Genomic DNA, 13,169 nt, shown 5'->3' on the forward strand with positions numbered 1-13,169 from the left:
GGGAAGTCATGAAAGCACACATGAAATTCATAGTAGGATATAGCTGATATATTAAAAGCCTAAAAATACCAAAATAATTCCCTGAGATTTGGCTTTTCCTCTAGAAGAATTCCTTGATTCTTCTAGGTATAACTTTAAAATAGTCGGCTGAATTCTTACTCCATTCCTGTAGTTCATAGGAGGGATTCTTCTGCCTCTGCATCCCAAGTAGTGGGATTAAAGGTGTGGGTCACCATGGCCCTGCCTTATGCAGTCTCTTAACTGTAATACCCTGTAAAATCAAAATCAAAAAGCAGATCATATACTTCAAACATATAATGGCACAGAAAACACATGTGGCATTTAAATAAGAATGTGGTGGTTAGCCGGGCGGTGGTGGCGCACACCTTTAATCCCAGCACTCGGGAGGCAGAGGCAGGCGGATCTCTGTGAGTTCGAGGCCAGCCTGGGCTACCAAGTGAGTCCCAGGAAAGGCGCAAAGCTACACAGAGAAACCCTGTCTCAAAAAACCAAAAAAAAAAAAAAAAAAAAAAAAAAAAGAATGTGGTGGTTAAAACTTTTCCCTAGAGTCTCAAGCATTTGAATACTGGGTCCTTAGTTGGTGGACTTAAGACATGTGGCCTTGCTAGATGAGTTGGGCTGCTTCCAGACATAAGCTCTCAGTTGCTGTGACCTCCATTTCAGTATCATGGACTCTATGGAATCATAAACTCAATTTTTTTAAAATTAACTTTATTATAATGTTTTATCACAGCAAGAGACAAGTTACTAATATAAAAGCTACACCTTTGGAAAATGACATCAGAGTATAAATTGATGACGGTGTTAGCATTAATGACCTTGGTATTGTATCCAGAGTTGACTCAGTAGATTGGACCAACAACACTGATCTAAAGAAACTTTACTGGCGGTAAGGCACATCCAGCAAAGCGCTAGAGGAGATAAAATAAAATCTAGCATAGTCAATGTGCTAGTCATTATGGGAGAGGAAATGGCTCATGCAGGGTGGCAACTCTCCCTTGTAGACAGGGTTTGGAAAGATTAATAGTCTGGCATCTAGCAGTAAACTGCAACAGGAGTAGAACTGTGCACTTGGATCTCTATTTTGACAGTCACTGTTGCCATGTACAGTACAGTGACGTACCCAGCCACAAATCTAACCATTTAGATAGTGTATACCAGTTCTGGGGCTTTCTTTCAGTCTCAACACAAAGTTTTTCATTAGTGTGGTGATGACATGCATGAATAACTCAGTTTTGGCAGTAGCTGCAGCAGAACTCCTTTTCTAGATTTTTCAGCCCCAAATGGCAGACCCAATAACTAGTCCATTTCCAATATTCTGTGAGTCAGCCAAAGTAAACCAAACTTCATCTAGTTCAGTGGTTCTCAACCTTCCTCATGTTATGACCCTTTAATACAATTCCTCATGTAGTAGGGACTTCCAACCGTAAAACGATTTTCATTGCTACTTCATAACCGTAGTTTTGTTACGGTTATGAATCATGTTGTAAATATCTGATCTGGAGGATATCTGATATTTGACCCCCTGTGAAAGGGTCATTTGACTTCCAAGGGCCATGACCCACAGTTTGAGAACCTCTGATCCAGTGGAATATGACACAGACCTGTGAAAACAGCCTTAAGTTGTGGCCACTGAGAACACTCAGTTATGAAAATGCTTTTGACTCTACATACATTACCCTAATGAGATTTGGCATGCACAAGCCAATGGACACCCTCAGGTTTCAGTTCAGACTGGACATCAATGAGCCAGACTCAAGTGTTTAGCCCAAATTTTGTGAGTCAACCACTGTGATCTAGCCAGTAGTCTTGTAAATAGAAGAGCCTGGGTTTGAATTTCCTTGAAAGGGACAACAAACACGTTTTCTTTAAAGCATGCTTCCACTAAGGCAATTAAAAAAACAAGGCCAATTGAGTCATATTACAGTTCTTGTTATGTGAATGAAAACAATTAATCCACAGGAGGCAATAGTATAAAAAGGAATGTATGATGAATGCTCAAAACTGTGTTTCATGTGCCATCAATTTCTAGAACGGACTTATGGTCATGATATCTGCAACAGCTCAGGCCACAGCAGGCATGAATTTGGCAATCTGCTACAAGGCTTCAGCTCCTGTTAGAGATTTGATAAAGCTTAGAAGAGTCAAAACCTTTATTCTTACTACCAGTACCTTCATTGAGTATTATATAAAGGATTTGATTTTTTCCTTTCTCTTCCCGAGATTCGGTTTTCTTTGTGGTGGACCAACCAAGAAGAGACAGGAAGGCTTTAAGCAAGGTTCCACAATCACTATGCTCACAGGGCAAGAAATATAGGCAACAGTTCTTAGTTTGTGTAAGATGCATTCTGATGTGGAAGTGTCAGTTAATGTGTGTATAACTGCCTAACATCATGTTGACTCTCACTGTAAATGTGGCACAACTTCCACATGCCTCCAGTAGCCTTTGCCTCCAAAGTCTGGTAGCTAGAGATTTTGGGCATCCGTGCCTAACAGAGCCATGAGAGTCAAAGCCCAACCTACTTAAAGGGTTTATATGGCATTGAACAAAGGGCCCAAGGCTCCAATTTATAACCGTTTTCCCCCTGACAGCTACTGTGGTTGAGGTGAAGAAAGGATGGAATCAGAGGACATACAGGGCAAAAAGCTCTGGGCCTTTGGAAGGAAGGACCTGACGATTCCTTTTGACTCTGTGTGCCTTATCAGACAGAACTATACATATTTTCCATATTACTTATTACTTTATAGCAGGAGGTAAAGTCCTAATGGCTGACAGCATGTAGTTTAACTTTAGAAAAGGATTTCATTCAGCAGCCATAGCTAAATACTTCCCATTAAGAACGTAGGTTTTTTTTTTGTTGTTGTTTTTGTTTTTGTTTTTTTGAGACAGGCTTACTGTGTGTTACAGTCATGGCTGTCATGGAACTTGCTTTGTAGATGAGGCTGACCTCGAAATCACAGAGATCCACCTGCATCTGCCTCCCAAGTGCTGGGATTAAGGTCGTATACCACCAAGCCTGGCTGAATGTTAAGATTTTTATCCTCCAATGGACTTGGTTGACACAGCAGAAAATGTATTAGAGATATTAATCATAACTTGGTGTCTTGGTTAAGGTTTCTATTGCTGTGAAGAGACACTATTACCACAGCAACTCTTACAAAGGAAAGCATTTAATTGAGGTGGTAGCTTAGAGTTCAGAGGTTCAGTCCATTATCATCATGGCAGGGAGCATGGCTCTGTGCAGGCAGACATGGTGCTGGCTACAACTTGGTCACAAGGCAACAGGAAGTGGACTGAGGTACTGGGCGTGGCTTGGTCATATATGAGACCTCAAAGCCCACCCACACAGTGACATACTTACTCTTCCAACAAGGGCACACCTCCTAGTAGTGCCACTCCTCATGAGTTTATCAGAGCCAATTCCATTTCCACTAACACACTTGGGGTAGCAAGATAGGATCTTTAATTTTCTCACAGGCTTTAGACACTAGGATTAGCAGTGTATTCACAAAGGTCATATTGCTCCAGAGAATTTACATTACTTTGGCTCAGCTTTCCATTCCTCCAAGGGTACACTGTCAGCATGGAATGCTCTTCTGAGTAAGTAAGCATCTAAATACTAATAAATGACTCATCACTAGTGCACACAGGATTATATTTGACATAAAGACCTCGCTGAGTGAGCCAAGAACCCTAAATGCCACTGAGAAAGAAAAACCTTTGAGTAATTGCTATCTCCAAGAATATCTAAGGTCCGCCGGTGGGTGGTGGCGCATGCCTTTAATCCTAGCACTCTGGAGGAAGAGCCAGGAGGATCTCCGTGAGTTCAAGGCCAGCCTGGCCTACAGAGCGAGATCCAGGGCACCAAAACTACACAGAGAAACCCTGACTCGAAAAACAAAACAACAACAAAAAAAGAATATCTGTCGGGTGGTGGTGGTCCACGCCTTTAATCCCAGCACTCAGGAGGCAGAGGCAGGAGGATCTCTGTGAGTTCGAGGCCAGCCTGGTCTACGTAGTAAGATCCAGGAAAGGGGCAAAGCTACACAGAGAAACCCTGTCTCGGAAAAAAGAAAAAAGAAAAAAAAAAAAAAAGAATATCTAAGGTCCATTATGGCACAAGATTCTTATGTGTAAAATGTGTTCTCATCTACTCACAACTTCAAATTGGTATATTTGATTTTTGTGCTCCAATTTCCAAGAGCTTAGAGACGATTATCTGGTGGTGCCAGAGTGTGCCTGTTAAAATATAACACAAACCATGCTGTACTTCTGCTTTACACGCCCAACGATCTCCGTCTCTCAGTCAAGGTAAAAGCAAACTTCCCTGTAGAGGCTGTAACCTGCAGGGCTTTAGGCTCTCTGAGGCCCCTGTGACTTCTCTGAGATCACCTCCCACAGTTCTCTACCTCCCTCCAGCAGTTCCAACCATGCTGCCATCCTGGCTGCTTCTCCTCAAACACACTAGGTCTTCTCTGGCCACTGAGCTTCAGCAACTGCCATCACTCTACCTGGAACGCACATTTTCCTTGACTGCTGCTCAAGGGCCACACTCACCACCTTCACGGTTTCATTCCAAACCCAGAGGCTCCACGAGGCCTTTCCTGGCCACTCTGCTTCTCTAAAAAGAGCATTCTCCCCGGAAATTCATTTTCTCCAAACTAGCCTTGGTGTGTCCTTTCTTATCACTTATCAATATGAAAATGCTTCATACTGACTTATGAACTCCCTGGCTACTGCACATCCCCTGCAGTACAAAGAAAATTCCATGAGGATAAGATCGGTTGACTAGCTGCACGTGCTCTCAGCTGTGTCCAGAACAGTGCCTGGCAGAGCCCACCCACCCAAAGTGCTTATGGGACTAAGGTAAAACAAACGATCGGAGAATCTGTGGGATCAAGCATGTGGAATCAGACAAGTATCCCTGGATCTAGCCATACAGCTACAGATGCAGCTCCCACCAGGACACGGACTTGCATTTTTCCAGTGAAGCAGGACAACTGGAGGCCTGGCCAACTCAGACATTTCCAAGGTTAAAAGGACATGAACCCTTTTTCACACCAGGATGCTTGTATCCTTGTTGGGATGTGGTTCCTATTCCAAGGCGTTTATGTGATATGAACTTATCAAAAGCCTAACTGGTTGAGGAACACAACAGAAACACAAACACAAAACAAAACAAGGAAGCAAGGGGAAATGGTCCCCGCAGGACCTGCTGGTGTTGGCTGAGCAAAACCACATGATGTAGGAAAGAAAACTAAAGCTGCCCTGGTGAGGTGTGCTTGTCTTGTGTCATTCCTGAGGCAATCAGCCTACAGTCAATGCTTGCTAGGTGGTGAGCATCAATGAGATTTGACACCTTCTTTCAATGTCTGGGAGATCCTTGCTTCCTCCATGTGTGGCTTTAGGAAGACCTCAGCAGCAGGAACCAGAAACACTCTTCTCTTGGGAGGCAGCAGCTGAGGAGGAGGAGGAGGCAGAAGACACACAGTGTTCTCAGAGGGACTTTGGAAGCAAGGAGAATGACAACACAGAGAAGAGGAGGTCAAGGACCCATGTCCTCGACTCCACATTTGTGAAGCACTTTACTGGCAATGCCAATTCCTCTTTCTGCAAAGCACAGTCCTTCCAAGTGGCAGTGCACAGCCAAAGGAATTACTTAGGCAAAGGCCACAATCCCCAGCCCTATGCCCTGCCCTTGGTGGTTATACCACCCTCTCCCAAAAGAGAGGTGCAAAAACCTCCATCGGGCTTAGTTGTGAGTTTAAGAAGGCAGGAGGAGCTAGGTTGGGTAGGAGGTACTAGAAGGTGTCAGTTGCTAAAGGCTCTGCTGAGTCTAGAACGGGATGCCCAAGGAAGGGCAGTGTCCCTTTGCCTGGACACTGAATGGAGCCACCTGTGGCTTCAGGCAGCTGTGACAGTGCATGGACAGCCAAGTTCTCTCTATACCATGGAGACAAGAGGCACAATCATCAGATGCCCCTCCCCCCAGGAAGGCAAGGACTATTCCAACAAGAGGAAGGACAGTGACAGGATTGCTATTCCTGGATTCACCAAGGATCCATTTTCCCAAAGAAAGAGCTTGCCCTTTGCCCAGAGCTAGCCAGGAACTCTTATTAGTTTGCTTAGACTTCAGACTGTGTCCGACTCTCTGAAACCAGACAAGCCTGACAGGTAGATACAAAGTTGACCGTTGGTATTATTGTCTGAGTAGTCCCTGCCGAAAGGCCCTTCGGTGACCCTCCAAAGCATGTGCTTTGTTTGACAGGTAACCATCGCCACTGTGGACAGCCAGCCAGAAGAATGTGGATGCCTCAGGAGGTCATTCCCCTTGGAATTGCTTCTCCCCCCAGTTACCTCCTTTAGTGTCTCATTCACCTGTGCATGGATCCTCTGGCCTCCCGAGTCCCAGAGCCTCTTCTCAGGGCCCTCCCTGCCTGGCAGACTTCGCCTCCCTTCCTGTGTACCTCTTACACTACTGTGTGTGTGCTTTCTTCTCCACGAGTTCTTCGGGTTTCCTGAAAGCCAGAAGGTGCCAGAAGGCTTCCCTCTCTTATCCCTCCCTCCCTTCCCAATCCATGTTTCTTCCTTCACTCTGTCCCTCCCCCAGGGAGCCCCTCTCTCATTCTGGATCCCTTCCACCTCTCCCTAGGCAGTCCCCTCCTCCTGTCCCCTCCTCCACAGCCCATCTCCAGTTCCTTCTCCCCCACCCCCCCAAAACCAGACCAGCTAAGTCCCATTCCATTTTTAGATGACTGATTGTGATACCAGCTCACTTCTCTCACTGGCTGAATGGACAGCTGTTCCACCCTTCCCTGCTCCACCCACCAAACACACCCAGTCTTTTCCACAAGGCAAAATGCCTACAGACAGCTTTCCCACAGAAATGCGTATTTGTCAGGACAACCGTTATGCCCACAGTGAACTTCCTATACACTCAAAAGAAGCAGCCACTGCATGTCTAGAAATTACAAGTTTATTTCCACATTTGTGGCAAAACTTTGCCAAACAATTAATAATTTTTCACCAAGTCATAGACATAGATATGGAAATCATCGTTAAATTTGATGAAGTACACAGAAGGTCTGGCTTCCACTTGGTGAATCACCATGCCCACCCTTTTGGAACCATCATCTTTGGTATATTCCACAAGCTTGCCTATCAGACCATCCATTTCCAGGTCTCCGTCTAGTGGAGGATCCTCATTGAGCTCTGGCATGATACGGAGGTCACCCTCTTTATAATCATCCAGAAGCTGGTACATGTACAGGATGGGGTCTTTCTCATAGGTAATATAAAACCAGGCATCCAAGATAGGCGCTTGGGCCAGGACCATCCCCCTCCATTCATCCTTAGTGCCACGTTCACTCTCAAACATGTGTTCCACTGCCTTGCCAATTATGCTATCAGCAAGGCTGGGATCTGGAACTTGGAATGGTTCTACTGTGTCAGACAGAATTTTAAGGGACGAGATCCTCTCGTCTTTATGAAGTTCCAGTCCATAGACACAGTCAACTCCATCGTATTTCACCAGATAGAGAGAGGGGTTTATGGGCACCTGCGTCAGAACAGTGCCTCTCCATTGGGTGATGGGCTCGTCTTCTTCCTTCCACCCATGAGAGATTCTGCAGCCCACGATGTTCCTTTTGGCAGGGGACGGAGATCTGCTCCTCTGCCTCTTCTGAGTAGCTTTTTTCTTGGTCAAATTTGCAGTCTCGGTGGTGTCCTTGGGGAGTCCTGCAGCCGTGCAGGTCTGTTGCTCTTTGGCCTCCTCCAGGGTCCCAGAATTCAGGGCGCTGGGTCCTGGGTCCATGGCTGTGGAGGGGGGAAACAGAACAAACAGTTAGCTAAGGAGCAGTGGCCAACTTCTCCCTGTTTGCAGCGTCCACGCCAGGGGCTGGTCCCTAACTGTCCCCCAAGGAGCCTAAGGACAGTGCTCAAACCTGGCTGGGAGCCTGCTGATGTGCTGTGCTGTGTTCTCCTTGGTTCCCTGGGTCTTTTGGGATGGCTTCGAAAGCGGCAGCCAGGCAGGGGATACTCGACAAGATCCTCTGGGACAGAGGAACGCCCGGAGCCCCGGAGCCCCACACCGGAGGAACCAGCGACCGTTAGGCTCAAGCCCCGAGTCCCCGCGCCTCCCGCCAGGGGAACTAGCGAATGTTATGCTCGAGCCTCGCGCCCCCCGCCAGGGCAACTAGCGAATGTTATGCTCGAGCCTCGCGCCCCCCGCCAGGGCAACTAGCGAATGTTATGCTCGAGCCTCGCGCCTCGCGCCCCCGCCCCCCCCCCGCCCCCCCCGAATCTCGCGCCCCCCGCATCTCGCGTCCCCCGCATCTCGCGCCCCCCGCATCTCGCGCCCCCCTCGCCCTGTGCCCTGCGCCGTCGGAATTAGCGACTGCTGTGCTCAAGCCCCGCGCCCCGCGCCCCGCGCCCCGCGCCCCCCTCCCTCCGACAAGTTCCCTGGCCTCCGCCTCCCGCCCCCCGCGGCGACCGGCGCAAACCTGTTTGGACGCGGAGCAGAGAAGCATGGCAAAGCGCCTCTCCTCCCTGCACCTTCCCTTCACCTCAGTGCCTTGAGGGGTCTCAGCCTCTGGCTACAGCCCCCCGCTGTCTACCCAGCCGCTTCTCGGTACCGACCTCCGGGGTTCTCCGCGCTCATTCCGGATTCTGTCCCGGCTCCCTCCTAACGCCGCCCGTCCCTGCAGCCCGCGGCGGACCTCCTCCCCGTGTGCGCCGCGTGCCCAGCGCTACTCTGTTTCTCTTGCCGGTTCCGTCCCCTCCCCCACCGCTCCTGCCCGGCGCCCACCTAGGAACTCGTCTTGCCTGCTGTCCTGTCGCGGGGGTCCTGGGCTCCGCGCGCGGGGATCGGACACCTTGAGGCTGCCTTCGTTCAAAGCAGGCGGCGAAGGCGCCCAGCCTAGGTACTGCTCCCCAAAGTCGAGAGGGGAGGATCCGCCGGCCCGCGCGCTAGGGCTGTCCGGAAGGGTGGTGTGGGGCAGGCGCTGGGGGTGTCCGGCCTTTGGTGGGCTCGTGGGTCCCTCCGCCTTCCTCTCCTGCCCTGCCACCTTGGGATTCCAACTGCTGCTTCAGTCTTAGCCCCTCCCCTTTCCCGGAGATCAGCTTCCTGCTGTATACCCCCACCCACTGTTTTAAACTTCTGTTCCTAAGAGATTCTTAGGGTGATCAATTAGTTCTGCCTCCACGTCTTTGCAAAACCATTGTCAACCTGGCCCAGAACCCTCTCTTGATTCCTTCTTCAATTTCAATCCTTTCAGTGACTCTTTCCATCTGCTTTTCATCTTTGAGCAGTTTACTTTTTCTCTTCGCTATCGTCCTCATGAAGTTATTCTGTGTACTCGAATATGCCTTCCTTTTCATTGGAGAAACTTTGAAGGGAGATATGTGCTAGCACATAGGCTGTGGTTTTGACCGAGTCTCTACCTAATTTTTACTGCCTGACCTTTCCCCACCTTTAATTGGGTGGGCTTTTCTCTTTTTGTTCCCCCCTCCCTCTTTTCCACTTTACTCTATGGAAAAATAATCATGGTTATAGCTAGAGCACTAAGTAAATTTCTTGAAACTGACAAGAAGAGCATAATTTCAACTCTTATCTTTCATTTCCTAGTCCTCACAGCAAAATATTAAAATTATTTCATTTTCTTTTTTTCCTAGTAGTGCTTTCTAAGGACATTCATGTTTTTAAATTAGTTTTTTTTATTTAATGTATGATTATTGCTTATTCAATTGTGTTATCATTTTCGATGTGTAAAATTTGATTTTGCAGTGATCTGTAGTTTTCTCTCAATCTCTGAGTTTTGGGAGAATAGTTTCTCAGTAACTAGTAATAAAATTTATTCATCAGAATGTAAATCTTCGTGGAATATCTTAAGTTCTCAGAAGAAAAATAACCAATTTATAATCCGTGAATTAAGACTAGGTCTCTTTAACAAATATAGGAATAATAATTTAATATTTTTATAAAATTGTACATCATCAAATCTGTTCTTGAATTGATATTTGATTAGTGAAAACTATAAAATATAGCAAAATCAAGTAGCAAAAAAGCTAATAAATAGATTCAACACCCTATAAATAATATGAATATTTAATAAGTACTCATGGTATCTGAAATACAAGATATTTATTTTAACGGCACAGCTGGTTTTAAGTCAATACAATAATGACTAAATAGTAAAAGAAGAGCAATAATTTTGATTCAACATTTAAAGTACAAGAGGATATTAACCTACTGTTTATTTTTTTTAAAGAGGTCTATACCCAATGGCAATGTTAGAGAATGTTAATTCTGTCTTTATAGACAACAATCAGCAGTTATGCCGTACTTTCTCTAAGGTCACACACAGCTAAAGCTCATACCTGAGATGATTATCCTTGCAGTCCTAACTGTGGTGGTTTGAATAAAAATGACCCTCATAGAGAATGGCACTATTAGGAGGTGTGCTCTTGATGGAGTAGGTGTGGCCTTGTTGGAGTAGGTGTGGCTTTGTTGGAGTAGGTGTGGCTTTGTTGAAGGAAGTGTGCCCCTGGGGGCAGGCTTTGAAGTTGTAAATGCTCAAGCCTGGCCTAGTGTTTCTGTCTCTCCCTGCTACCTGCTGATCCTGGAACTCTCAGCTCGTTCTCCAGCACCATGTCTGCCTGCATACCACCATGCTTCCAGTCACATGTCAGGACAGACCATGTTTTTGTTTGAAGAAATGTGGACTTTGGGACTATGGATTAGAAAAACAGTTTGAACACTTTAAGATGGTGAAGATGTAATTGAATGAGGGGGCCATGTTCCAGCCACAGCAAGCAGAAGAACTTGGCAGCTTTGGCCATGTGGTTCTGGCTTTAGAGTCAGATAGAACCAGCCCAAGAGAAAGAAGTTTGTTGCAGTCAACAAAGCTGTAAGGAGTTGGAAATCTAGAGAGCGCTCTGACATCAGACATGGAGACGCAGAGTTTGGAGTTTGCCCAGCTGGTTTTCAGTCTTGCTTTAGTCCAGTATTTCCTCACTATGCTGTCTTTCTATGTGATCTGTTTTTTTTTCTACTTTGATTTTACAGGAGATTACAGTTAAGAGATTGTGAGAATCTCAGAAGAGACTTTGAACTTACAACTTTTTTTTGTTTGTTTTTGTTTTTGTTTTTCGAGACAGGGTTTCTCTGTGTAGCTTTGCGCCTTTCCTGGGACTCACTTGGTAGCCCAGGGTGGCCTCGAACTCACAGAGATCCGCCTGCCTCTGCCTCCCGAGTGCTGGGATTAAAGGCGTGTGCCACCACCGCCCGGCCTGAACTTACAACTTTTAAACAAGTTTGGATTGTTATAGACTATGGGGACTTTTGAAGTTGGGCTTAATGCATTTCTCCATTATGATACAAGACTGTAGGGGCCAGGGAGAGGGATTTAGTGGTTTGAAGGAAAGTGACCCCATAAGTTCATAGGTAGTATTACTATTAGGAGATGTGGCCTTGTTGGAGTAGGTGTGGCATTGTTGGAGGAAGTATGTCACTGGGGTCAGGCTTTGAGGTTTCAGATGCTCAAGCCAGGCCCAGTGTGGCATTCTCTTTCTTCTTTTTTTTTGATTAATTTTTTTTATTCATTTTATATACCAACCACAGATCCCCTTCTCATCCTTCCTTCTACTCCCTCCCCTTCTTTTCCAACCCACCCCCCCCATCCCCTCCTCCAAAAGGTAAGTCCTCCCATGGTGGGATAGCAAAGCCTGGTACATTTAATTGAGGCAGGACCAACCAACCCTCCCCCGCCTACCCCTACCCCCCCATCAAGGGTGAGCAAGGTGTCCCACCACAGGTAATGGGATCCAGAAAGCTAGCTCATACACCAGGGATAGATCCTGATTCTACTGCCAGGGAACCCTCAAACAGACCAAGCCACACAACTGTCTCCTGTATGCAGAGGGTCTAGTCCGGTCCCAGTGGCGTTCTCTTTCTGCTGTCTGCTGATCCTAATGTAAAATTCACAGCTCCATCTCCAGGGCCATGTCTATCTGCATGCCACCACATTTTCCTCCATGATGATGATGGACTAAACCTCTGAACTGTAAGCTGCCACCTCAATTAAATGTTTCCTTTATAAGAGTTGCTGTTGCCATAGTGTCTCTTCACAGCAATAGAAACCCTAAGTAATACAGAAGTTGGTACCAGGGACTTGGATATTGCTGTGATAGGACAGACCATGGTCATGTTGTCTCTTTAAAGCACTAGAAACCCTAACTAAGACAGGGGATCTTATCCAGTTTCCTTCTCAGCAGTTGGCTTTTTTTTTCTTTCTGTATCTGGTTTATGTTCCTTGGCATAATATTCCATAACCCATCAATCTGAAATCTATCCTTGAGATGAGACCAAGTAAGAGCTTGTGTCATTGGGTATATGCACTCAAAGGAGATAGTATGAATCCAGTGCCTGCCTTTTCTTCATTTCATGCCTAGCTATGGGACAAATTGACTTCCACCACAATGAGCACACACAATGATGTATTGTGCCATCATGGGGACAAAGCAGTGGAGCCAATTTGTCGTGTGTTGAAACCTCCAAAACTATATATTCTTTTTAAGTTGACTTGTGTTATAGTAATGAAAATATGACGTATGCAGTGGACAAACTATATTTTTACTTATCTATCTTTTGATGCATATTTGTACTGTTCTATATTGAGCTATTATGAATAAGGCTGCTGCATATATTTGTGTACATTTTGTACTTGTTTTGTTTAGATATGTTTTTATTTCTCTTAGATTTATATTAAGGGAAGGATTTTTTGGCCATATGGTAGTTCTATGCTTAATTATGTGAGGAATCACTAGTGGTTTCCAAAATAGTTGTAAGATTTTATATTCACAAAGAGTAGATAAGAGTTCCGTTTTCTCCAAGCCCTCAACAATTGTTTGATTTTCCATCATTGGCATTCTCGTGTGTGTGTGTGTGTGATGTATCATCTCATTGTGTTTTGACTTTCATTTCCTTTCATGTAAAGCACTTTTTCAGGCACTTTACTGGCTATTTTTTAGACAAATATATATTCAGATAATTTCTCTATTTTTATTGGGTTGTCTTTTATTGAGTTGTAAAATTTCTAAATATAAACATCTCATTAGATATATGACAAAGAAATATTTTATCTTATTG

At 45.7% G+C, this 13,169-nt stretch overlaps 1 protein-coding gene across 2 annotated transcripts; it reads right to left on the minus strand.

Annotated features, from left to right (window-relative positions):
• Positions 1-6,982: 6,982 nt before the first annotated feature.
• LOC131899094 (spindlin-2-like) lies at positions 6,983-8,785 on the minus strand. 2 transcript variants are annotated; one of them, XM_059250471.1, is made up of 2 exons: positions 8,660-8,785; positions 6,983-7,837 (listed from the first exon to the last, which is right to left on the minus strand). In XM_059250471.1, exons 1-2 carry the CDS (start codon positions 8,679-8,681, stop codon positions 7,035-7,037), a joined length of 825 nt encoding a protein of 274 aa, XP_059106454.1. In that variant the 5' UTR covers positions 8,682-8,785; the 3' UTR covers positions 6,983-7,034. The 2 variants fall into 2 exon arrangements, with proteins under 2 accessions (XP_059106454.1, XP_059106455.1); XM_059250472.1 differs by lacking the exon at positions 8,660-8,785 and adding an exon at positions 7,966-8,210.
• Positions 8,786-13,169: the final 4,384 nt, after the last annotated feature.

The sequence above is a fragment of the Peromyscus eremicus genome, chromosome X (assembly GCF_949786415.1).
Source record: "Peromyscus eremicus chromosome X, PerEre_H2_v1, whole genome shotgun sequence".
Classification (NCBI taxonomy): Eukaryota; Metazoa; Chordata; class Mammalia; order Rodentia; family Cricetidae; genus Peromyscus; species Peromyscus eremicus.